Source organism: Myotis yumanensis, unplaced genomic scaffold, assembly GCF_028538775.1.
Source record: "Myotis yumanensis isolate MYYU_CA2020_CCGP unplaced genomic scaffold, mMyoYum1.0.hap1 SCAF_10, whole genome shotgun sequence".
Classification (NCBI taxonomy): Eukaryota; Metazoa; Chordata; class Mammalia; order Chiroptera; family Vespertilionidae; genus Myotis; species Myotis yumanensis.
In genome coordinates this window covers 18475585-18501236 of record NW_027223761.1, presented here as the reverse complement: position 1 = coordinate 18501236, position 25652 = coordinate 18475585, and the positions used below count along the sequence as shown (strand labels likewise).

General features: G+C 36.3%; 3 protein-coding genes across 3 annotated transcripts; 1 reads left to right on the top strand and 2 right to left on the bottom strand.

The window, feature by feature from the left end:
- Positions 1 to 977: 977 nt before the first annotated feature.
- OR5J2 (olfactory receptor family 5 subfamily J member 2) lies at positions 978 to 1916 on the top strand. The gene has a single exon (XM_070426530.1). The coding sequence runs from the start codon at positions 978 to 980 to the stop codon at positions 1914 to 1916; it is 939 nt and encodes a 312-aa protein (XP_070282631.1).
- A 6476-nt stretch (positions 1917 to 8392) lies between these two features.
- On the bottom strand, positions 8393 to 9334 carry LOC139017913 (olfactory receptor 8K3-like). The gene has a single exon (XM_070426529.1). It carries the CDS (start codon positions 9332 to 9334, stop codon positions 8393 to 8395), a length of 942 nt encoding a protein of 313 aa, XP_070282630.1.
- Positions 9335 to 15522: 6188 nt separating this feature from the next.
- LOC139017912 (olfactory receptor 8K3-like) lies at positions 15523 to 19883 on the bottom strand. The gene is made up of 2 exons (XM_070426527.1): positions 18989 to 19883; positions 15523 to 15560 (listed from the first exon to the last, which is right to left on the bottom strand). The coding sequence occupies exons 1-2, from the start codon at positions 19881 to 19883 to the stop codon at positions 15523 to 15525; spliced, it is 933 nt and encodes a 310-aa protein (XP_070282628.1).
- Positions 19884 to 25652: the final 5769 nt, after the last annotated feature.

The window sequence follows — 25652 nt, the reverse complement described above, 5'->3', positions numbered from 1 at the left end:
TAAAGTTCTAAGTACTTCATCACAAGGGAAATTAGTCAAGCACTCTGAAAGTGTTTTCACTCTTAATGTGGTGTACAGGGAGATATTAGAATAAGTTTAATCACTTTATCAGTCATTGTTTGCATCACTGTTGTTTTATATCATGTTTTTGTTGTTTTCATATCATGTTTTTGTCATTTTTATATCATGCCTCTGTTGTTATATCCTTTTGTTACTGTTTACTTATTAATAAATTTATATGTTATTTTCATATACATTTTACTAATTTCCTTTCATCTCTCACATTTCTATTATAGAGAAAGGGCAAATAACAATATTAAAATATCTCTGCTAATTAATTCCCCTTTTTAAAAAAATATATTATATTGATTTTTTACAGAGAGGAAGGGGAAGGGATAGAGAGTTAGAAACATCGATGAGAGAGAAACATCGATCAGCTGCCTCCTGCACACTCCCCATTGGGGATGTGCCTGCAACCAGGGTACATGCCCTTGACCGGAATCGAACCTGAGACCCTTGAGTCTGCAGGCCAATGCACTATCCACTGAGCCAAACCGGTTAGGGCAATTGATTCCCTTTTAATGTACACGAATTTCGTGCACCAGGCTACTAGTGGTATATATTATACATGCTATTAATTTCAATCATCATTAGTGTCTGCTGAGTGGACATTTTAGAGATAGACTGAAGCTGTTAGAGACAAACTGTTTTTCACATTTTGGTCTCTATGGAATTTAATCATATAAAACAACATCATTGGAATGAAATGAGAGACCATTTAGTCCTCTTACTACTTTTATTGATGAAAAATCTCAAATTCAAAGAAGGGATATTTTTTATCCAAAGCCTGAGATCAGTAATTGTTGTGTTTGTTTTTATACACACACACACACACACACACACACACACACACAATTTCCCTAATAAGTTATAATCGCTGTATCTCTTTCCATAACAGATCTTGTGAAAAGAAAAAAATGACTGAAAAGAATTTTACGGTTGTGACAGAGTTTATTCTTTTGGGATTGACGGACCACGCTCAACTGAAAATTGTACTTTTTGTGTTGTTCCTGGTGATTTATGTCATCACCTTGGTGGGGAATCTAGGCATGATCTTCTTAATACGAGTCACTCGCAAGCTCCACACACCTATGTACTTTTTCCTCAGCTGCCTTTCTTTTGTAGATGCCTGCTATGCATCCACCATTGCACCCAAAATGCTGATAAGCCTCCTGCTTGTGAGGGCAACCATCTCTTTTTTTGCTTGCATGGTACAGCATTTGTGTTTTGGGGTGTTTGTTACCACAGAAGGTTGCTTGCTGTCAGTAATGGCCTATGATCGTTATGTGGCTATTGCAAATCCTTTGCTTTACGGTGTGGCCATGTCTAAGAGGAAGTGTGTAGGGCTGGTCATCGGGTCATGTATGTGTGGAATAATTAACTCATTGATACACACAATAAGCTTGGGCAGACTGTCCTTCTGTAGGTTGAATGTTGTCAGCCACTTCTTCTGTGATATTCCCTCACTCCTAAAGCTGTCGTGTTCTGAAACCTCCATGAATGAGTTGTTACTCTTAACCTTCTCTGGCATCATTGCCATGGGCACCTTCCTGGTTGTGATAATTTCCTACATGTTCATTGTTCTTGCTATTTTGAGGATCCACTCAGCATCAGGCAGACAGAAAGCCTTCTCCACCTGTGCCTCTCACCTGACTGCTGTCACCATATTCTATGGAACCTTAAGCTTTAGTTATATTCAGCCAAGCTCCCAGTATTCTGTAGAACAGGAGAAGGTAGTTTCTGTGTTCTACACCCTAGTGATTCCCATGTTAAACCCACTGATTTACAGTCTGAGGAACAAAGAGGTAAAGGATGCTGTGAAAAGGGCCTTAGAAATGAAACATTTCACCTGTTAGGTTTAAGTCATTGTAAATCCTACCAGTCGGTTCTCACTTTCAATATTTCAGTAAATGTAAAGCTTCTAAAGATGTGCAGAGGTTGTTTTCTTTTTCTTTTCTTTTAAAAAAATTTTCAACCGCAGTTTAAATTCACTACCATTCCACACCAGTTTCAAATGTACAGCAAAGTACCTGGAAAACCATATAATCTACAGACTGGTCCCCTCGCTGCCCCAAGCAGCCACCTTAAGAATTTTTCATTCTATACACTTATTTGTCAAGTAAGGAGGCAGCCAGAAAGGAAAAGTTGCTTAATTCATGTAGCTGCATCACAAAAACAATAGCCTATCACATATGTCTTTCGATATTCTAGGTTGGTATTCTCTAAATCAATAACAAAACCCACTATTACATTTATATTTTTCCTTTATTTGGAGAAAACAATTACATAATAATACATGCATTTAAGGACATAAAAACAGGGCACTTACAAAGAAAGAAGTAATTGATTCTCAGGTTTCCAAGAATACTGATACTCTATTGAACACGCTTTCATTGACAGTTTTAAGTAGTCGAAAGACTGGTTATGATATTGCAGTTTATAATAAGAAACATATATTTGGTCTTAATCCTGATTTGTGGCATCGCTCCTAAAACCCTTTATCACCCAAAATGCTTAGAAAGTTCCTGGTGTGAAGGGAAACATCTCTTTTGTCTTTCTGTCTGTCTGTCTTTCTTTTTTGTTTGCGTGGTACAGCGTTTGCGTTTTGGGGTGTTTGTTTCCATAGAAGGCTTCTTGCTGTCAGTAATGGTTTATGATTGTTGCTACTGCAACTTTGCTTAACAGTGTGGCCATGTCTAAGAGGAAGTGTGTAGAAATGGTCACTGGGTCATGTATCTGTGGAATAATTAATACACACAGTAAACCTGGGTAGACTTTCCTGATTTTGATTCATTTTCTTTGATATCCTTTATAATAAACTGGTAACCCAGTGAATAAACTTTTTAAAAATTTATTTCATGTTTTTTGTTTTGTTTTAGAGTAATAAATTATATCCTATATAATAAAAGTGTAATATGCTAATTAGACCAGACATCCTTCCAGACGACCTTCTGGAAGAAGTTGGGGTTGCAATGGAAGCTCAGGTCCTGGGTGCCTGCGGGAGGCCGGAGGGAAGCCTGGGTCCCGGGTGCCAGAGGGAAGCCGGTGCCAGCAGCCAAGGGAAGGAAGGCTTACTCTTGCACAAATTTTGTGCATCTGGCCTCTAGTATTTATATAAACTTTCAATTGTATATTGCTTATATACTGAAATGCAATGGAATTCTGTGTGTTGGCTGTGCATACTGTGACATTGTTATATTTAATTATTAGTTGTAATAACTTTTGCAGATGCAGTTTCTACATAAACAATCATGTCACCTTCAAATAGAGACTATTTTATTTATTTTTAAAATTTTACATCTTTTATTTATTCCTCTGATCTTATTGCACAGGCTGGGATCGCCATTATGATATATGATAGTTGTGGTCATAAAAAATAGCCTTCTCCTTGTCCAGCGTTAGTGAGAAGACAGTCATCCTTTCATGATTATATATGGAGTTCTCTGTAAGTTTTATTGTAGATGTTTTTTAATCAATTTTTAGGTTGTTTCTTTCCATTTTGAGATTGCTGAGAATTTAATTTTATGCTATAAATGAATACATAATTTCATTAAATACTCTTTATCAATTGTGAAATTCATAGTTTTCCTTTCTAATTCTGTTGATATGATAAATTACGTTAATATATTTCAGTGCTGAACTGGGCTTGTATTCCTAAAATAAACCTCATAGATGGTTTGTGAATTATCTGTAAGTTGTTATAAAATAAAAATTAGCCACAAGGGAAAAATCAATTTATGTGACTGTTACTGGATCTGAAATCAAGAGGTTAATCTAAGTATAATCATCTCTGCAAGAGATAGAGACTACATTTATTCAATAAGTATGAAATTCTTTATGACTACACAAAATATAATGACTGTAAAAAAAACCAAAGCCTTGAAAAAAAATCTGTGTTGTTCTACTTCTAAATCATTGAAAAAATAAGTCCATAATTTCTATAGAATTAAATTTGACTGTAATCAAATATGACACAAGAGGGGATGGGAGAAACACCAGATGGCTTTGTGAAGGGCATGGCCCTCACTGTTCCAGGGTGTGCTGCTCACATGCTAGACATTAGAGCTCTTCCTGACTTCTGAGACCTCTCTACCACATAGCATCTGTTTTCAGCTCTCCAGTGGTTATAATTTATCCAGGGGCTCTATAGGTAGCCATAGATGATATGGATATTGATAGATTAGATAGATATAGATATAGATATACATATAGATAGATATAGATAGATATAGATATAGATATAGATATACTAGTATAGATGATAGATATAGATATAGATATACTAGTATAGATGATAGATAGATATAGATATAGATATAGATATAGATATAGTTATAATCATATAGATACAGATAGATATATTCTCCAAGGAATTCAATGCTTCCTTTCTCCAATAAGAAATCATACACACATGAAATTTGACACTTGGGAATATTATGATTATTGTGAACCATTAAACATTTAATGAATCACAGATCTTTTCTTGTTTTAAACATAATAATATTTAACTTTCATACTCTTACTTTTCAATTAGCATTATTTCTCTCTCATATTTCAGGAGCTCTTTCAATGACAAACAATATATATTGATTAGTGATGTTTCCCCTAATAGGTTTGATACATATTTCTGAAAGGTATATTCTTCCCTTTATCAGTCTATTCACCATGATGGGCAGTTCTTGCATGTGTACATGAATCAGGACAATCCTTTTTAATAAAAGCCTAATATGCAAATTGTCCCCTTGACCGGGAGTTCAACCAGGAGTTCGACCACTCGGTATGATGTGCGCTGAGCACCAGAGCACGGCGCAGAACATGGCGGGTGTCAGTGACGAGGCGCTGGAAGTAGGTGGCAGTGGAGGTGTTGCAGGCCCCAATGGGCTTCTGGGACTGCAGGGGACAGTAGGGCTCCCTGTGGGTTTGCACAGGAGCCAGTCTGCGAGGTTGGCCAGGAGAGGTTGCACTGCCCACCTGGCTTCCAGGCAGCACCGCTGGGTGGCCCAGAGGCCCATGCTGTGCCCCAGCCCACGGTATCTAGCTGTGCTAATTGCATCTCCGCGTGGGGACTCAGGTGCCGTGACTCAGGTGGAGGGGGTTGTGCTGTGGCCTGGAGGCCCAGGGCCCAGAGGTCAGCTGGGACCTGCCCTTCCATGCCAGACACTCGCACTTTGATTGCCTGCCAGGCCTAGGGACCACACTCATGCATGAATTTCATGCACCAGGCCTCTAGTATTCTATAAATTGTCTATCCTTGGGGAGAGTTTTTTCACTTCTTCGTCCATATGAACGGCACACCCTAAAGTAACATGGTGGCCAACCTTCACAACTGCACATGGTACTCCACCATTTTCATTGTATCATTTAGGAATGTTTCTCCCATGCATGTAATAGGTTATGAAACAAACACTGGCTCAAGGAAGAGGGCTTAAGTTAAAATAAAAAAATGATCACATGTTGGGCCTCATGGCATTTATTCATTCAATAGCTTAACAATATGTGAGTCAATATATTCTATTACTCATAAATTAAACTTCCCATGAAATGCTCATGGAAATGTTCTTCAAAATATGAGAAGCAGAAGATAATGGAGAATAAATATCGCCTTGATTTGGGAAATAACATTTATCTCTTATATTGTCCCTGGAAGAATTCCTTCTACAAATAATTAGCAATAGGCTTTTGGCTTTTTTGGAATTCTGCTTCTCCTTATCTTCATTTCTCTGACTATGTCCTGCCTTCACTTTGTTTTGGCTATCTATTTGAACAAAATCACTCATTTAAAAATAATTACATGATTAATTTATATGTATGTGAGTTAATTTATTTACTTATAATTGAATAATTATATCTCTTGAATTAATTTCCTGTACCAGCCATGGCTTTTACTGTTTCGTTTTGGTCCTTCAGGGGCAGGGACTGCTTGTGACCCTTGGTTCTTTATGACTTGGGGGGCTCTAACCACAGGGTGCACCTGTGTGACCCTTGTTTTGTTTTTAAATCTTTCTGTTATTTCTCCTATTCTAATCCTACGTCTGCCAAAGTGAAGTTTTACTCCCTGTTATCTCTGGGATGATATCAATGAAGCATAGAAATTATATTAAGAGACAATTTAGGGACCTTGTTAAGAGAATAAAGTTGAGCATGAACTTGATTACCTGGTTTGAAGTCTGGTTCTAACACCTAATATCTTGGTGGACTTGGACAATACTTAGCTTCTCTGAATCACCTTTTTCTAATCTAAAAAAATAAAATTTTAATAAGACCTATCTCACAGAGTTGTTTGTGATAATCAAATTCATCAAGACATGTAGAATGCTTGAAAGTTTCAGATATTATTACTTGGTAGTAATAATGATTATCTTCAAGATTCCTTTTAACTGCATTAACAATTTTATATTTATCTTCACATGACACTGTATCATGTACTTTTTTATATTGTGAGACTTTATTTTATTTTTAGAGAAGTTTTACGTTCACAGAAAAATTGAGAAGGCACGGAGAATTCTCATATATTCCATTCCCTCATCCACAAATGCTAGCCTCACCCATCCCATTAGCAACAGTCCTTAACAAAGTAGTACATTTGTTAAAATCCACAAACCTACATTGGCACATCATTTTCATCTAAACTCCATAGTTTACATTGGGTTCACTATGGGTGTTTGTTGTACATGCCATTGGTCTGAACAAATATTTAATGACTTGTATACACAATTATAATTTCATATAAAGTATTTTCACTACCCTAAGTACCCTCCAAGCTCCTCCTGTTCATCTTTCCTTATACCCTAACCCCTGGCAACCTTTCTAATGTCTTCTTTTCCTGAATGTCACATAATTGGAACCATGCAGTACATTGTCTTTTCAGATTAGCTTTTTTTCACGTAGTTACATGCATTTAAGGTTTCACCACATCTTTTCATGGCTTGATAGCTCACTTCTTTCTAGTGCCAAATAAAATAGCATTACCTGGATGTGCTATAGTTTATTTGCCCCTCCACCTACTGAAAGACATGTTGGTTGCTTTGTATATGCACTTTTTAAATGTTATTCCAATGAAATATTTTTATTAAATGTTCATTGGCTAAAACACCTAATTTTAATAGCATGATAGTGAACACAGTAAATATTGGTGACAAGTAGTTTTAATAAAATCCCAGAGATATTAAGAGGAATAAAAGTAAACAAAAGGAACATAAAATTAAGAACATGGGAAAATGTGGAGACTGACATGTAACAACTATGTACAAAAGGCAAGATAACTATGTTCTGGTCATGTATCAGGCTTCACTTACATTAGAAATGGGCATCGTGCAAACAACAGGAATCTTTTCCTTTGCTTCCCACAATTAAGATAATAGATGCAGTTAAACAATAAAGTCAGTTAAAACACAGTGCATAGTCAATATTGATTAAAACTGGGAAAGAGCCTGAGAAAAGAAAGGCAGCACAATGAATTTATCATAGGATAGTCTTCTTACCCAAGGAGATAAGAGTAACTTTTAAAATTGGAAAATTATGTTTTTTCAAAGAGATCAGGAACTGTAATCTCAAAAACCAAACAGCCAGTTATTAAGCAAGAACAACTAGTTGGGGGGGGACAGTTCAAAACTAGGAGCTTCTCTGTGCGGCCGCAGAAATTTACCTCAATTTGAGTATCATCTGACATCAACAAAAGGAACAAATAAAGACAGAATTAGGTGCCAATCAGAACCTCTGGACTGCCAAATTACAATATATGTTCAGTTAATAGACTCAGATATGGAAGAGAGGCAATGAGGAGGAAACAGTGGGATCCCAATGTTTGGAAGGGGTATTTAAGCAAAGCAACGTGACTGACACTTCAAATCATCAGATATCACATTCACAGCCATTAGTAAGTACCATTCTAAAACATATCAGGGAAAGGCATTAAGGTTAAACCCAAAGGAAAGGAAAGGAAAGGAAAGGAAAGGAAAGGAAAGGAAAGGAAAGGAAAGGAAAGGAAAGGAAAGGACACACACACATACACACAGTCACACATACAGATGCTATGATTTTATTCTAATAAAGATGAAACACCAGAATCTTTGACAGCTTTTTTTTCCATATTCAACTAACACATCCTACTACACCTATAGTTTAAGTATATAATCCATCTTTCCCCTCAAGAAAAGCAAATACTTTTACTATCTTGTTCATTAATCTATTTATAAGGATTAGAAGTGCCTAGCATTAGTAGGACAGTAATTCATGTTAAACTCATCTCTGCTTCTTATTTCTTTAGGAGGAATAAACAGCAAAACTTAAAGTTCAGAACCTAGTTTATAGGAATTGTACTGTATGTAAACCCTTAAGAAAAAGTATTACATAGTTTTTTCCACACCCTTTGTAGTGCACATTTTACATCTTTGTTCCTCAAGCTGTAGATCAAGGGATTCAACATGGGGATAACGAGGGTGTAAAATATGGAAGCCACCTTATCACTGTCAAAGGAATGACTGGACTCCGGCTGCACATACATAAATAGCAAAGTCCCATAGAACACTACGACCACCGTCAGGTGGGACCCACAGGTAGAAAAAGCCTTGTACCGACCCTCAGCAGAGTTCATCCTGAGAATGGATGCAAGAATGAGGAGGTAAGACACAAGAACTACCAGAAGGGATGAAATCAAATCAAAACCAGCTAAACTCAGAATAATCATCTCAACTTCATGTGTATTTGAGCAGAGCAATGATAACAAGGGGAGACTGTCACAGTAGAAATGACGGACAACATTGTAGCCACAGAAAGGTAAATTGAAAATCTTTATGGTGACTAGGAGAGAAACAAATGTACTATAGAGATAGGGAATCGCCACCAGCAGCTGGCATAGCCTTGGTGACATGATGACTGGGTAAAGCAGAGGGTTACAGATGGCCACATAGCGGTCGTAGGACATTGCAGATAGAATAAAAATTTCACTAACAATAAACACAAGAAAAAAGGCTAGTTGTATAGCACAAAAATAATAGGAGATTGTGTTTTGACCCACAACAAAATTTGCTAACATTTTGGGTCCCACAGTTGTTGAATAACCAAGGTCAGTGAAAGCCAGGTGTCTGAGAAAGAAGTACATGGGTGTTTGGAGCCTGGAGTCCACCTTGGTGAGGATGATCATGCCCAAGTTGCCCACCAGGGAGATCACATAGATAATCAAGAAGAGTCCAAATAATGGAGCCTGCAGCTCAGGGCGGTCTGTGATCCCCGTGAGAATGAATTCATTTAACACTGTTAGATTTTGTGTTTCCATGCAGGTTTTTTGGGAAACCTATTCTGGAAAGACACATCAGCATAGTCAAAAGATTTCACGTATTATACCTGGAAGATTTTTAGTATTCAAAGCTAGTATAAATAAGATGCATCCAGTTTATTATAAACTTTCCAGTTTATAATATATAAAAATAAACCTGTCTCATGAAAAATAATATTTGCAAATAGAGGTAGAGACAAATGGAGGTGAGTGATACAGGCCAAAACAGTCAATACAATTGACAGAAATTAGGTATATAAATAAGAAAACTATAATAGATTAAAATGAGAATTATTTGTCCTTACATGGTAAAACATTACATATATATATACATATATATATATATATATATATATATATATATATATATATATATATATAAATATATATAATCTCAGTTATATCCTCATTTAAGGTATGTACAAAACTTTAGTCAAAATTGTAACATCCAAAACTCTTCATTATCATATACAAAACCAATATTTTGTTTCATTTAATCTCCATTTATCTCTACCAACAACTCTATGAGGAAGTATTGGCATTGGTTTCATATAACAAGATTTATAAAAATTTTCTTTGTATAAAGAGATACTATACTCTTTAATGTAAGTTTAAAAGTGTGCATATTGAATGTAATAAAGTCACTATGTTACACAGTACTAGAGAGGTAAAATAAAACACACTAAAGATGAGGTATCCATGAATTCTTAGATATTACTTTAAATTCTTCTACACCTTAAGCCCAAGGAATGTCTTCAAACTATGAGAAAATACAAAACACAGATAAACAGCCCTAACCGGTTTGGCTCAGTGGATAGAGCATTGGCCTGCGGACTGAAGGGTCCCAGGTTCGATTCTGGTCAAGGGCATGTACCTTGTTTGCAGGCATATCCCCAGTAAGGAGTGTGCAGGAGGCAGCTGATGGATATTTCTCTCTCATCAATGTTTCTAACTCTCTATCCCTCTCCATTCCTCTCTGTAAAAAACCAATAAAATATATCTTAAAAAAAACACACAGATAAACATTTAATATAATGAAACAAAAATGTATACAAATGCCCCTAATAATGCACAGATTAAGGATAAACCAGAGTAAATAGTGAATGGCAGATTAGGTAAAATATTTACTAAATTTAAAATATTGTGTATGAGTGCTGCCTTTAAAAAGTAGCAATAATACTGGTTACAATAAAAGTTACAGTGATAGCAGTCTCTGAGTGGTCTAAAGAAAAATAAAACCATAATTTCATAACATTAACTATAAAGTAATTACATTGAATGTGCATTTAAATCACTTTTCAAATATTAAAATATTGCTTATAAGTTTGTGACCTCTTATTGTCTACCCTGCTTTGATGAACATACTTTTCTCATATCAAAAATGTAGAAATGTGCATCAATAGATAGTAATTTTAGAAACATATCTTCAGTAAATTTAATAAGAAGTGTATGAATCTTGTTTTCGTGTGTTTGCTTTGTTTTGCAAATATGAAAGACTGAGAAAAATCATACTTGGTAAGTTTCAATTTTCTAGGTGGTAAGAAAAGATAAAAGTGTTTGTGTGTTTTTTTTTTTCACAAGCCTCAGTATGAATGGTAAGAATCAAATTGCTTTTTCATAGTTTAACATTTTTGTTAAATACCGACTTGGGCTTTTTAAAAAAGCTAAACTCTTTAAAATAATTATATTTTCTTTCTGTTAGATTCCACTTGACATTAAAAAGCGTGCTGAATATTTTGCTTTTATTATAAAACTGAGTACATAAATTCTGCTAATCTCCACATAATGCCTTTCACATCTCAATGTGAGGTGGAAAGAATCCTACTTACACATTTATTCAAGTAATTATTACATATTAAATTATATTGAGAGTGTCACAAAAAGAGCCTGGAACCATTAAATAAGTAAAAGTTTGAAATGACATCAAAATTATAGATTAAAAAAATGATAGATTGAATACCTGTAGCTTCATAATTTTGCCCATTTTTTAAAAAATTGTGTTTCTTTAGTTACTTTGCATTTGTACTCAGTTTTGGCTGCATCACAGATATAATCAGTCATGTAATACAAATATGTTATAAGCAATAGCATGATGATATTTCAAAGAGGCTTTTGAACATTTAGTCTACCAACTCAAGTGAAAATACTCAAAAACATTAATATGATGAGATAAGGAGAGGGGCCTACTCCTTCTAGGCATTATGGAGTAGTAGGAGCAAAAAGAACTAAATCAGAAGTAGAAGCATTTTGCTAGAGCTTTGCCATTCAATTACACTGAAACCTTGCATATGTCACTGAAACATTGTCAGTACTGGTAACAGGAGACACCACATGAAATGCCCTCTTTTTACCTGTACTGAAGCCTCGCTCTTGACTCCCTCATGTGTTTCTTACATGGCTCAGTGAGAACAATTTATGGATTTTTTTTACCTTTTGAGACTGTCCCTGCGGAGATACCAAGCAATTTGTTGATTGTCCCTATAGTATTTTATAGCACAATTAAATGCCTAGAGGATGTCATTTAATTGCCATGAACAACTTTTATCCCTTCCTTCCTTCCTTCCTTCCTTCCTTCCTTCCTTCCTTCCTCCCTTCTTTTTATTTTTTACTCTTGGTTAACTTTCCTTTTGTAGCGCATAGGACTCTTGACTATATGCCCACCAAGAGTCTGCATTTACACAGTGATCTCCTCGAATGAGTGACAGTGTACAAATGTTTAAATATTGTTCTACTATTCTAAAACTTTTAGGAAATTAAAATGATACATTGCTTTCTTGATTTGTTGCTCATGTTGTTACTGTTCCAAAGTCCATGTGTCAGACACTTCAAAAGGCCAAAACTCAAACATCAGAGTTTGGAGTAAGGAAAGTTTTCTTGATTGAGTAGGTGCCAACTGAGAAGATGGTAGCCCTAATCCTCAGGTTCATTTTAAGAAGTACAGGGTTCAGGCTTCTTTTATGACAAGGGAAGGGAAAATGGGAGGGCCTGTTTTTGGAAAACTTAAGCTTCAAACAGGATTCCTCTAATGATGATTAAATTTATATGCAAGACAAAGCAGGAGCTATTAGCCTGAAGGCCATGGGACCAAAGCAGGCTAATAACATTAAGTCAGAGAGACTGACCATTTCACTCTGGTATAATGTAGTTTGTTTTTTTTTCTCAGGGACAGAGATTAGTTACTGTTACTCCTCATTTCATTGTGAGTTTTCATCATCTGTTCAACACTTCTCTTTTTGCCTTATTTTTCTTTTACAACCAATTGCACCATTTTAGTTACAGTGGGGCCTTGACTTACTAGTTTAATTTGTTCCGTGACGGAGCTCATAACTCAAATTACTCCTATGTCAAATCACTGTGACGTTCACTGCGCCAACTAGCGGTGGGGTATCTGAAGCTGGCTCGTAACCCGTATTTTTTTGAGCTTGCAACTCAAAGCAAAAAATTGGCCAAGAGACGGCTGTATCTCAAAAACCTCATTAGTCAGGACACTTGTAAGTCAAGGCCCCACTGTATTCTATTCTGTACAAACATACTCCATATAGATCTATTCTATTACCACAAAGTTCCCTTTGGCTACCCCTTTATAGTCACACTAGAGGCCCAGTGCACAAATTTGTGCATGGGGGTAGGGGGACTGCAGGAGGTTGGCCACCAGCTCCAAGGAAGGAGCTGGCCCTCGGCCCTTCCTAGGAAAGGGGCCATGTCCATCACCACCCACCCCCGGTTCCCTGTCCCAGCCCAGGGCCTGAAGGCCCCAGTGGGGTTGGGAGAGGAGGTGATGGTCACCAGGCCGGGTGTGGAAGAAACAGACAGTGGATGCTGATGCCAACCCGCTACCGCACGGTTCCCCACCTCCCCCACTGCATGACCCCTGTAAAATACTGGGGGGAAGGGACTGGACAATGGGAAGATAGACTATAGTTGGGGTGGCATAGGAAAGGTACTTTTCTGTCAGTCACACCAGGGAACAAATTCATTGGCCAGAATGCACTGTAAGCATGGGAAGATTTGGGATGTCTAATCCCATGAACAAAGGAATTCACTCTCTAGTGCTTTCAGGACTCTTGGGCCTCTTGTTGCTTGGGGTGTGCTCTTCTGCATTCACCTGTGTGGCTCAGGGCTGTGTGGACTCCCACACACAATGGACCGCAGCTAGCCTGATGCTATATTGAACCTGGCTGCAACATGCAATGGAAACTCTGTACGCTGACTCTGCTTATAGCTGTATTAAAACCCCAGCTACACTTCTATAACTGGACTAAGGGAAATGGGACTTTAGAAACTCAGGGATTTAATTCCATGCAAATAAAAACCACTATTCTCCCATGCATGTCTCAGAAAATTATTTTTCTCATTATTCCACCTTCTGACAGTAAAGATTATTTATATCTGAAAGGGTTAAAGAACATAAAATGGGGCAGAGAAAGACATTGTGCTTAGCAGATATCTTGCAGAAAGCTTGCAGCCTTTAGCACAGCATAGCTCAGATAATCAGAAGACACCTGGCATGGGAGGAACCAAAGATGGACCAGACCCTTATGTCAGCAAAGCAACTTGCAGCCAGCAAGGGTTAATAAAAACCTATCTATCTCTCCCTGCTCTCTTCACTGAGGCCTTTCTCTGTCTCAGTCCACTTGCACCCAGGTGCCTGGGATAAAAATCTATTTTGATACATTATGGCCTCATGTCATAGGTGTGCCACCCCATCCCACTCCAAACCTTTCAGTATCTATTTTTGTTACTTTACATACATAAAATCCTAACCTGTCATATTTTTGTGTCTGGATTAATTTCACTTAAAATATTTCTATAAGTAGTTCTAGATTGCATTTTCTCATTCTGTGTAGAATTCAATTTTATAAATATACCACAGATTAATTATCCATTGTTCTATGTATTGTTGAATGTTTTCATTGGTTCCAATTTAGAGGTTTTATGAATAGCGACATTGTCAACATCGTATTCCATTTTATGTTTAAAAACTAAAGCAATTTTTTATTATAAAATAATAAAAATTAGAATTTGTCATGTATTTATTAAATAATCAATTATTGTTTAGAGAAAAATATGCACAAAAATTCCTGATACTGGTAATTAAAAAACAGCTATTCTCATTCCCCCTTAAGCCCACACCAATACTCAATCTATATGAGCTTAATCTTGAATATATTTCTACTTGGATATATTCTTTACACTGACATTGCTGAGTCATAGAATATGCATATTCAGTAAATGCTGACAAGTGAATTTCCAGAGTGATGATGCAGTGGCAGAGGGGTTCTCCTCCCTCACCCAGGATAGAAATCAAGAGAAGAGGCCAAATTGATTCAAAAGAGAAGTTTACTAAAAACTGGGTGAGAGGAAAATAGGAGTGAGCTTGACCCATCAAGGGAGCCCACACTGACAGAGTATGGCCCCCAGAACTGCTGCTGGGGTCCGGCTTTTATAGAGCTGGGTTTTCTCCTGCAGACACAGAGTGGATCTTTTTGTTCTTCAGATTCCCAATCTGGGCTGGCATTGACTGGCACAGGTGCAGACACATTGGTTTGGGGAGTGAGTACCTGAAGGGAAACTTTAATCTTATCTAGGAGAGGGTCAATAAGTAACTGAAAGATTCATTTAAGAGTGATTCAGCCTATCTCAGTTATATCAATGCATTTTCCCACCAGCAGTGCAAAGGTAACCCACCCACCATTCCATTAAGGTTGTTTTTGTAAATGATGACCTGTTAACTAATATGTAACTGTTTGCTTAAAAATTCTAGGAACTAACTTCAAAAGAAGCAGACTTCAATTTCCAGACATTTCGGCTCCAGGTGGTTTGCTGACCTTCAATCATTTAAAAACACACACACACAAAAAACAGGATGATGCAGACCAGACCATGGCTTGACCTGTTATCAGAACAGACTGTGCTGATTTGTATATAGTCCCCTCAACAGACAACTGTCAAACCTCTCCTTTGTTATGTTTATTTTCTTCCCCCGTCCTTTTTATAAAAACCCCTGCCTGAGTCCAATTGTTAAGATGGTCTTTGAAATGTTAGTCTGCCACCTTCTCAAACTGCCTACTCTTGAGTAAACCTCTTTCCTTTCACCAAACCTTGTCTCTCTGTTGTTGGTTCTCGAGCTGCAGGCAGTTGAACCTGGGTTGGGTATCACAAATAGTTATGATCAATCCATATCCTTGTCAAGATTTAATACTTTCCCCTGTTTTCTTCATAACCACTCTGGATGATGTGGCTGGATATCATAGTGATTTTAATTTGCATTTTCCTGATGCTGAATGAAATTGAAAATCTTTTCATATGTTTAATGGCTGGATTTATATTTTATTTGAAAAGTGTTTGTTCATATCTTTTGTCACCTTTGTATTGTATTTCATGTCAACTATTTTTTCAGTTGTAAGAATTATTTTTATAGTTTTCATATGAAGTCAGATATATACATCTGATTATGTAATTCTGATAAAATATTTTCTTTCATTATGAGTTTCCCTTTTCACACTATAAATTTTGATGAACAGATTTTTTTAAAGAAGCTCAATCCATCTTTTTAAATCTTATGTTGTTATCACTTTGTGTGCAGTGAAAGGTTCGGAGTGGTACAGGGTCACACACCTATGACATGAGGCCATAATGTATCAAAAAAGATTTTATTCTGACCACCTGGGTGCAGATGGACTGAGACTGAGATAGGCATCAGTGAAGAGAGCAGGGAGAGATAGGTTTTTATTAATCCTTGCGGGCTGCAAGCCGCTTTGCTGACATAAAGGTCTGGTCTGTCCTTGGTTCCTCCCATGCCAGGTGTCTTCTGGTTATCTGAGCTATGCTGTGCTAAAGGCTGCAAGCTTTCTGCAAGATATCTGCTAAGCACACATGTCTTTCTCTGCCCTGTTTTATTCTCTTTAACCCTTTCATGCAGTATACATTATTTGAACATGCCATTATATTATCAACCAAAATTGATTTTAGACTGTAATAAGGAATAAAAGCATGTATTTGTGCATCCTAGGAGACACAGATTCAGGGAGCAACCTATATTGTCCAGAGAAGTCACATTTTATAGAGAATTTTCTCACCCATAGTTCCTATTTTGGTCTCCTGTAAATGAGGTTTTCAAATTATATAGTTTTAATTGGTCCACATAAATGCAAATGAGGATATAATTTATGTAGCTCTGATTAAACCAGGCATGTCTCAGGATATTGGTCAAAAGACAAAACCAGGGCTTCCCTTCAGTGATGGACCCAGATGGCATAAAAAAGCAGGACATAGTGTGGGAATCCAAGAGTTTATTCTGAGGTTGTTCTTGGTATACTGAGTACTTGAGCATCTCCTATTGGAAATGGCTGCTAGACTCTTATTATTCATAAAATTTAAGCCCTCAGTTGACCATGGGGAGTCCAGCTCAGCAGATAAACTCTGTTATTAGGGTTCATATCAAAGGAATCTTTCTTTTCAGGGCCCATGATATATTTACCCCAAGCATCTGGATTTTTAAAATTTAACATCTATAATAATAACCTCTGCCAAAACATGCTATTACTTATCCTCTAGTAGGCATGATTACTCAGTAATAAAATTGCTGCATTATTGAGAATATACATAATAAACTTTAGTTTTCACTGCCTTATTTTTCCACAGTGTTTATAGCAGTTTACTCTCTCAAAGTAAAATCATTCTAGTTTCTTCACATTCTAATCAACATTTGGAACTGTTGTTCAAACTTTTGAATTTTAGCCATCCTGAAGGGTAGGTAGTGATATCACAGTATAGTCATACTTGCATTTGTCTAATGATTAATGATCTGGGGGAAAACATTCATGTGTCTTTTCACTGCTTTGATATCCTCTCTTGTGAAATATTTCCTCAGGTGTGTTTGCTGCCGCCCTGCCCCTCTCTTTGCTTCCAAAAGGTTTACTGATTTTAGGAGTTAGGCAAGTTGTTGTTTTACAAATGACTGGTATCTGTACTTCATAGGGTACATGTTTTTCAAGCAGGTTCTTTCATTTTTTGTATGCTATATTTTTATAAATACAAGTTTTTTTAATTTAAATTCTTTATTGTTTTAAGTATTACATAAGTCTCCTTTTCTCCCATTGACCTATTCCCGGCCCCTCTACCCCCAGCACATGCCCTTCCCCCACCCCTGCCTGTGTCCATTGGTTATGCTCATATGCATGCATACAGGTCCTTTGGTTGATCTGTTACCACCTCTCCCTCCACCTTCCCTCATAGGTTGGACAGCCTGTTCAATGCTTCTATGACTGGTTTTATTTTTGTTCATCAGTTTATGTTGTTCATTATATTCCACTAATGAGTGAGATCATGTGATATTTATCTTTCTCTGACTGGCTTATTTCGCTTAGCATAATGCTCTCCAGTTCCATCCATGCTGTTGCAAATGATAAGAATTCCTTCTTTTTTACAGCAGCATAGTATTCCATTGTGTAGATGTACCACAGCTTTCTAATCCACTTATCTGCTGATGGTCACTTAGGCTGTTTCCAAACTTTAGCTATTATAAATCGTGCTGCTATGAACATAGGGGTGCATATATCCTTTCTGATTGGTGGTTCTGTTTTCAAATCACTGTGTTTTTCAGGGTCTTTAGTGGTTCCATATAAATTTTTGGAATATTTGTTCTAGTTCTGTGAAATACACCATTGATGTCTTGATAGGAATTGTGTTGAATCTGTAGATTGGGTATTATGGATATTTTAATTATGTTAATTCCTCCTACCTATGAACACAGTATATGCTTCCACTTATTTGCATGTTCTTAAATTACTTTCTTCAGTGCCTTATAATTTTTAGAGTACAGGTCTCTCTGCATCACTGGTTAAATTTATTCCTAGGTATTTTTTCTATTTGAAGCACTTGTAAATGGAATTGTTTTTTAGTTTCCCTTTCTGATAGTTCATAATTGGTATATAAAAATGCAACTAATTTCTGGATATTTATTTTGTATCCTGCTACTTTACTAAATTCATTTATCAGTTCTAGTAGGTTTTTAGTGGAATCTTTAGGGTTCTGTATATATGGTATCATGCCATATGCAGATAATGACAATTTTACTTCTTTCCAATTTAAATGCCTTTTATTTCTTCTTGTCTGATTGCTGTGGCTAGGACTTCCAGTAATGAGTTTAATAAGATTGGTGAAAGTGGACATCCCTGTCTTATTCCTGATCTGAAAGGAAATGCTTGTACCTTTTTCCCATTGAATATGATGTTGGCTATGGTTTCTCATATATGGCCTTTATTTAGTTGAGATATCTTCACTCTATCCTGAGTTTGCTGAGAGTGTTTATCATAAATGGGTGCTGGATTTTATCAAATACTTTTTTCTACACCTATTGATATGATCATGTGATTTTTATCCTTCATTTTATTTACATAGTGTGTCATATTTATTGATTTGCAGATATTGTACCAACCAGCAGCTGATATGAGAACAATTATTATTAGGTGAACATTTACAAGTTGATAACAAGAAAACATTTCTAGTTTCCCAGGCCTATTAAATATCACTGCTTTCTAAGGCTTTCTATATCATGAACAGCTTCTATAACCTAATTTATGGTCTATACATTTGATATTGAACTTTACCTGGGGTGCTTGCTCAGGATTTTCCATAGGCTATGCAGGGCACCTTTCACTTCTTTGTTTCTCAAGCTGTAGATCAAGGGGTTCAGCATGGGTATGATCAAAGTGTAAAACACAGAGGCCATTTTATCACTGTCAAAGGAATGACTGGACTTGGGCTGTACATACATGAAGGATAAAGTTGCATAGAATACAACCACCACTGTCAGGTGAGATCCGCAGGTGGAGAAGGCCTTGTGCCTGCCCTCTGCAGAGTGCATCTTGAGGATGGCCAGGAGGATCAGTATGTAGGACACAAGGACTACCAGCAGAGATGAAACCAAATTAAACACTGAAAAGATCAGTATTATCAACTCAATGTCACGTGTGCTTGAGCATATCAGTGTCAACAAGGGAAGATTGTCACAGTAGAAATGATTAATGATATTATGGCCACAGAAAGATGAAATAAAAATCTTTATGGTGATTATCAGAGAGAGAAAAGCACTGTAGAGATAGGGGACTGCAACCAGTGCCCAGCATACCCTTGGTGACATGATGACTATGTAGAGTAGAGGGTTACAGATGGCCACATAGCGGTCATAGGCCATTGCTGACAGAATGAAAAGTTCACTAATGATGAACAAGATGAAGAACGCTAGCTGGGCTGCACACCAATTGTAGGGAATAGTCTTTTGTTTAGTTACTATGTTTGCCAGCATTTTTGGTCCCACAGCTGTTGAATAACCAAGATCCGTGAAAGCCAGGTGTCTGAGAAAGAAGTACATGGGTGTCTGAAGCCTGGAGTCCATCTTGGTGAGGATGATCATGCCCAAGTTGCCCACCACGGAGACTGCATAGGTGATGAGGAACACCCCAAAGAAGGTGGTCTGCAGCTCAGGGTGGTCTGTGATTCCCATTAGAATGAATTCTGTTAGCACTGTTAGGTTTTGTTGGTCCATCCAAGTTTATCAGAAAACCTATTCTGGATAAAGACATTCACATATTCAATAGCTTTTATGTAGTAATATCTAGCAGTTTTTTAAAAAATATATATATTTTATTGATTTCTTACAGAGAGAAAGGGAGAAAGATAGAGAGTTAGAAACATTGATGAGAGAGAAACATCCATCAGCTGCCTCCTGCACACCTCCTACTAGGGATGTGCCCGCAACCAAGGTACATGCCCTTGACAGCAATCGAACCCAGGACCTTTCAATCCACAGGCTGACGCTCTGTCCACTGAGCTAAACCAGTTAGGGAAAGCAATTTTTTTGTATACAATGTTGGTATAAATAAAATAAATCCTAATATACCATTTAGGCTATATTAAAATATTCCACTTCCCACAAATAAAAACAGAGACAAGAATAGAGTTGGAGAAAGAGTTTTGTGTTTTCCACTGGGGAAAATTTTTTCCCCTCTAACATTTGATAATATTGGAAGCTATTTGGTTGTCACAACTGAAGGAGTTGTGCTACTGGTACACATGGTTGGCGTCTAGTAAGGTTGCTAATTATCCTACTGTGTTAGTGTATACCCCCAACAAAGAATTTTACAGCCCCCAATGCCAGTAAGTCCAGTGGTGGCAAACTCTGTTTTATGTAATGATATGGATATAAACAAAGAAAAAGGCAGTAAATATAAAAAATGTTGAAAACTGTAGGCATTAGGTTTGTAGTTCACTGTTAAGCTTTTCTGTTGTCTTTTATGCAATGACAATTACATAATTGCACTTACTAAATTATAATCACACAATGTGACATGAACCTATGTTAATTACATAATAGAATTTTTAAAATCCAAATTCCAATTATGTGTAGAAATATTTAGAATCCCCTCATTTAAAACATATTCCTTTAATTTAATTTACTAAAACTCACATTGATTTGTCATGTTAAGGTATCGCCTACAAGAATTTCAGATGCCATTTATTAAGGTTTATGTTTCATAATCATATATTCATATATTTATAAATATTCTATAATATAGACATATCAATTTTGTTTGTAATACACAAATATTAATTTTAAAAGTGTTCAATAAATATTATTACATTTTATGGTAGAATTAAAAAAATAAAACATCTTCCTTTTAAAGCCATTATGTCTACAGTTGATGCAGGATGACAAATTTAGCACATGACCAATATTGGACAAATGTGTATCTTATGGAAACTCCTAAAGATCATAGTAGATATTATGTGTATAGGAAAATATACATAGGTAGATATAGTCTCTGTTATACTTACATTTGTTGGATATACTAAGGAGTACTTAGGGCTAATGATGTACGTTTTCTTAATTTCTATACACAACAACAAAATCAATTGTTCTTCATAATATGATTGGGAAGATATAAAAATTAAATGTTTCATTGTATATATGGTACCTGGAAATATCCCTCTAATAGTAAATACATGTCATTTTTATTTTGTGTGTCTGCTTTTATTTTTTAAGTGTAGACAGTATGTTCTCGAAATGGATTACCTTTACATATGTCTACATACATTCTTTTTGTGTGACATAACTTCTTTGTCTGGGGTATGCTGATAAAGAGCCCGAGTAGTCTGTTATCCAGGAAACTGTTCCTGGTGCATGCCTACATCTTTCCACCAAGACCCAACTCCATGACTATAAGTGGAACATAAATGGGCTGTTATTGTGAATAATTGATCTTCTTCCTTACTCAAAATATTTAATAAAAATTCACATAAAACCTAAAATATCTCCTTTTTATCTGGGTGCATTATAACTCACATACATTATGTTGTTTGTAACATAATATATCTATTTTGTCATAGTGGAACCTAAGCTAGTATGAAGAAACTGAGCAAATTGAGAGACAGGAAGATCACTGGAATTGGTTTTATGTAATGAACTTTTGTAAACATTCCTTTTGGATAAAGACATTCTCTAATGAAAAAAAAAGGTGTAAAATCACTGCATTACACATATTGGCAAGATAAAGTTCAAAGGTATAAATACGGATTCCATGATGTTAAAGTCTGGCCACAAAGGACTCCTCCTAGTATAAAAAAGCTTTTAATGTAGACATAACTAATTATAATAAAACAAAGATGTATAGAAATATCCCTGACATGCCACCAGTTTGAAAAAATACTAGAGTAATGCCAAAGTAAAATGAGAATGGCTTCTAAGAGCAAATAAATAATGGATAAATAATGTTATATACATTTTCTTTAAAAAAATAAAAACAATACAATTTATTCTGTCTATAAGAACAATATAAACAGGAGTCACTGAATTAGGTATAAGAAAGCATATAGAAAAATACAAAATATAAAGCATTACATTTTAAATGTGTTTATGGGAAATCTACATTTTTTTTCACATAAAACATTGCTGCTACTAGTGTGAGCTTCTGATATACTATCCTGTTCCCAAGTACCTACCATTTTAAGTCAGAGATACTGAAATTCTTTAAGAAAAATGTAAATGAATGGAATAAGTAAGAAGCAATATAAATTTTTTTAGGTGCAATGAAAAGCTAAAGAAAAAATTACATCAGTAGGTGATGGTTTTCCTGGAAGATAATGGACGAAGAAGGGCTTTCTCTCACCAGCTTTAGCCTTCTAAAGACAGCATCAAATTAGGTTTGTATAGTTTACTATCTGTGTCGACTATCAGATTATTATTGTTAAAGATATACTAGGTGAGAAATTATAAGTGATTTCTGACAGATTTCACTGGAAATTAAACACAGTGTACATTGTACCATCACCATAAAACGTAAAAATCTTCTACCCTCCAAAATTTACTTTTCACATCTGAATGTAAGGTGAAAACACCCTTTTGCCCATCAAGTTTATCAGAAAAAATTCACATACATACATTGATTTAAATATTCAATAATTATCGCAATATTTTTAGAAGAAGAGCCTAGAGGCACTAAATGACTCAGGGTTTGGAAGGACATAACACTGGAAATTGAATACCTTCAGCTTGATAATTCTGTCAGAATTTTTAGTTTTCCATTCCTGACTCTTTTGTTTGGCTTTCTTGTCTTTTGGTTTTGTCTTCTGTTACTCATATGATTAAGTATTTATATGATACATAAATTTCACATGAGCAATATGACATTAGCATTTCAAAGATGCTTTTTAGCATTTGGGAAAACATTTGAACAATTATTCTGAATTGAAAGGAGAGCAGCTCTATTTTTCTCATGCATCATCAATAGCATACTACTCACTGCAGCCAAAGAGAAGTCCTGATATTTTGGTTTGGTTTCCCATAGAAAAAGTTGTTATATTGCAAATGTCACCAACACTACCTGGATATTAGCATAATACAGCATCACATAAAATATCTATCTGCTTACCTGTGGTGAAGCCTCTTTCTTGCTTTCCCTGGTGTGCTTTATGACATGAAATAGTGAGAACAATTTAAAGATTATTTCCACTGTCTGATATACTCCCTGAAGATATGCCAAGCAATTTCTTAATTGTCCCTGAAGAATTTGAAAGTTTAACAAAATACAAGGAGAGGAATTTATTAATTGTATTCATCAGTGAGTTAGATTTGTTTGTTTGTTTTTGTATTACATTATTGCCTTTTACTCTGGATTAACTTTCTCTTTTTCTGCTTTGATGATTACTTTTTATGTCTAATGGCTAGGCTATGGTGGCCAGTTCTTTGGTCAAAAATCAGTCTAGGGTTGCTGTGAAGATTTTATTTAGATGAGATTAACACTTAAATCAATACACTTTGAGTTCAGCCAATTACTCTCCAGAATGTGGGTGGGCCACATTCAATCAGTTGAAGGTTTTTAAATAGTAAAGCCTGATGTTTATAAGTTGTGTGTATGTGTGTGTGCATATATATACATATATATATACATATATATGTATATATATATACATGTAAAATATATATATATTAGAGGCCCATTGCATGAAGAGATTTGTGCAATAGGCCTTCCCTTCCCCTGGCTGCTGGCACAGGTTTTCCTCTGGAACCCGGGACACAGGCCTTCGCTGCTCTGGCCGGAGCCTTAGCCTTTGCTGCTCAGGCCGGAGCCTTGAGTCTTCGCTCCGCTGCTTCGCACCTACGTATGTAAATTAACAGCCATTTTGGGGGTTAATTTGCATACTCTCCTGATTGGCTGGTGAGCATAGTGGAGGGATGGTCAATTTACATGTTTGTCTATTATTGGGTAAGATATATATACATACATATATATATTTTAGAGACTAGTGCCTGGAATTCGTGCACTGGATGGGGGGATCTCTCAGTCCGGCCTGCACCCTCTCGCAATCTGGGATCCCTTGGGGGGTGTCTGGCTGCCAGTTTAGGCTCAATCCTGGATCCTAGTATGTTTGGGACATCCCTCTCGCAATCCGCCAGCCCTGGCTCCTAACTGTTCACCAGCCTGCCTGCCTGATCACTCCTAGCCACTCTGCCTGCCTGCCTGATTGCCCGTAACTGCCTCTGCCTCAGCCCCCGCCACTGTGTCTTCATCCAGAAAGACCTCCAGAATTATGTCCAGAAGGTCATTTGGCTGTCCAGTCTAATTAGCATATTATACTTTTATTATTATAGATATATTTTCAGATGTTGCTTTTATAACTTTTTTAAATCACAAAACAATGTTCAGTCTAGGCAAATACTTCTCCTCTACCAGAGTAAGACTTTCTTGTGTGTATGTGTGTATGTGTGTATGTGTATATATATATATATATATATATATATATATATATATAACACTCCATGAATTATGAGTTTTTCTACTCTATGTAACAAACTGGCACAGTTCCTGCCTCTGTTTAAGTTCTGAGTATTTCTGTCTTTAATATTTTCATGTATTTTCTTTCTTTAGCCTTGGGTAGTTTCCACTTGCATGTGCTGATCAGTCATCCCTTGAAAAATTGAGAAGGATTATCTGCAGATGCACACTTTCCTTTCACTGTGAAGCTCCTTGTCTTTGTGAACTCTAGCTGCGTGGTCTCACTGGACTGTCAACTCTGCCTCATCAGCTGAAGTATTCTTCTAGGTTTTGACTTTTGGCAGGGTGGCCTAGAAACTCTCTTAAGAAAGCAAAGATGAGTAATCATAGTTCACCTCCCTCATTCTTCATCTCTCAGGCAAACTGTTTTGTTGCCTAATATCATTGTGTTGAAAACTATTGTTTCTTACATCTTGTGTTTGTTTGTTCTTGTTTTAATAACAAGCAAGTCCAGTGTCTATTATTCCACATTAGTTGGAAACAGAAAAGAGTATTCAGCATATCTTAGGTGAGCTCTGGAACTAGTCTTTCCATTCTTTAAAAATAATTAATATTTTTTCAAGCCTTTAATATACCCCATCAATATGAAGAAATATTATTGACCTTTTCTTACAAAATGTGTTAAGAATCTACTCATTTCTAATTCTCTGTCTCTTTATGCCCTGGCTTAAGTTTCTGTTCTCTCCCAATTATCACAACTAAATGAACTCCCTCAGGATTTCCCATTTCCAAATTTTCATATAATATAGTCTATTGTTTGTATAGAAGTTTTGTTGCAGAAAACCGGAAAAAATCAAGCAATGCTTAGCGCAGTGGTTCTCAACCTTCCTAATGCCGCAACCCTTTAATACAGTTCCTCATGTTGTGGTGACCCCCAACCATAAAATTATTTTTGTTGCTACTTCATAACTATAATTTTGCTACTGTTATGAATCGTAATGTAAATATCTGACATGCAGGATGTATTTTCATTGTTACAAATT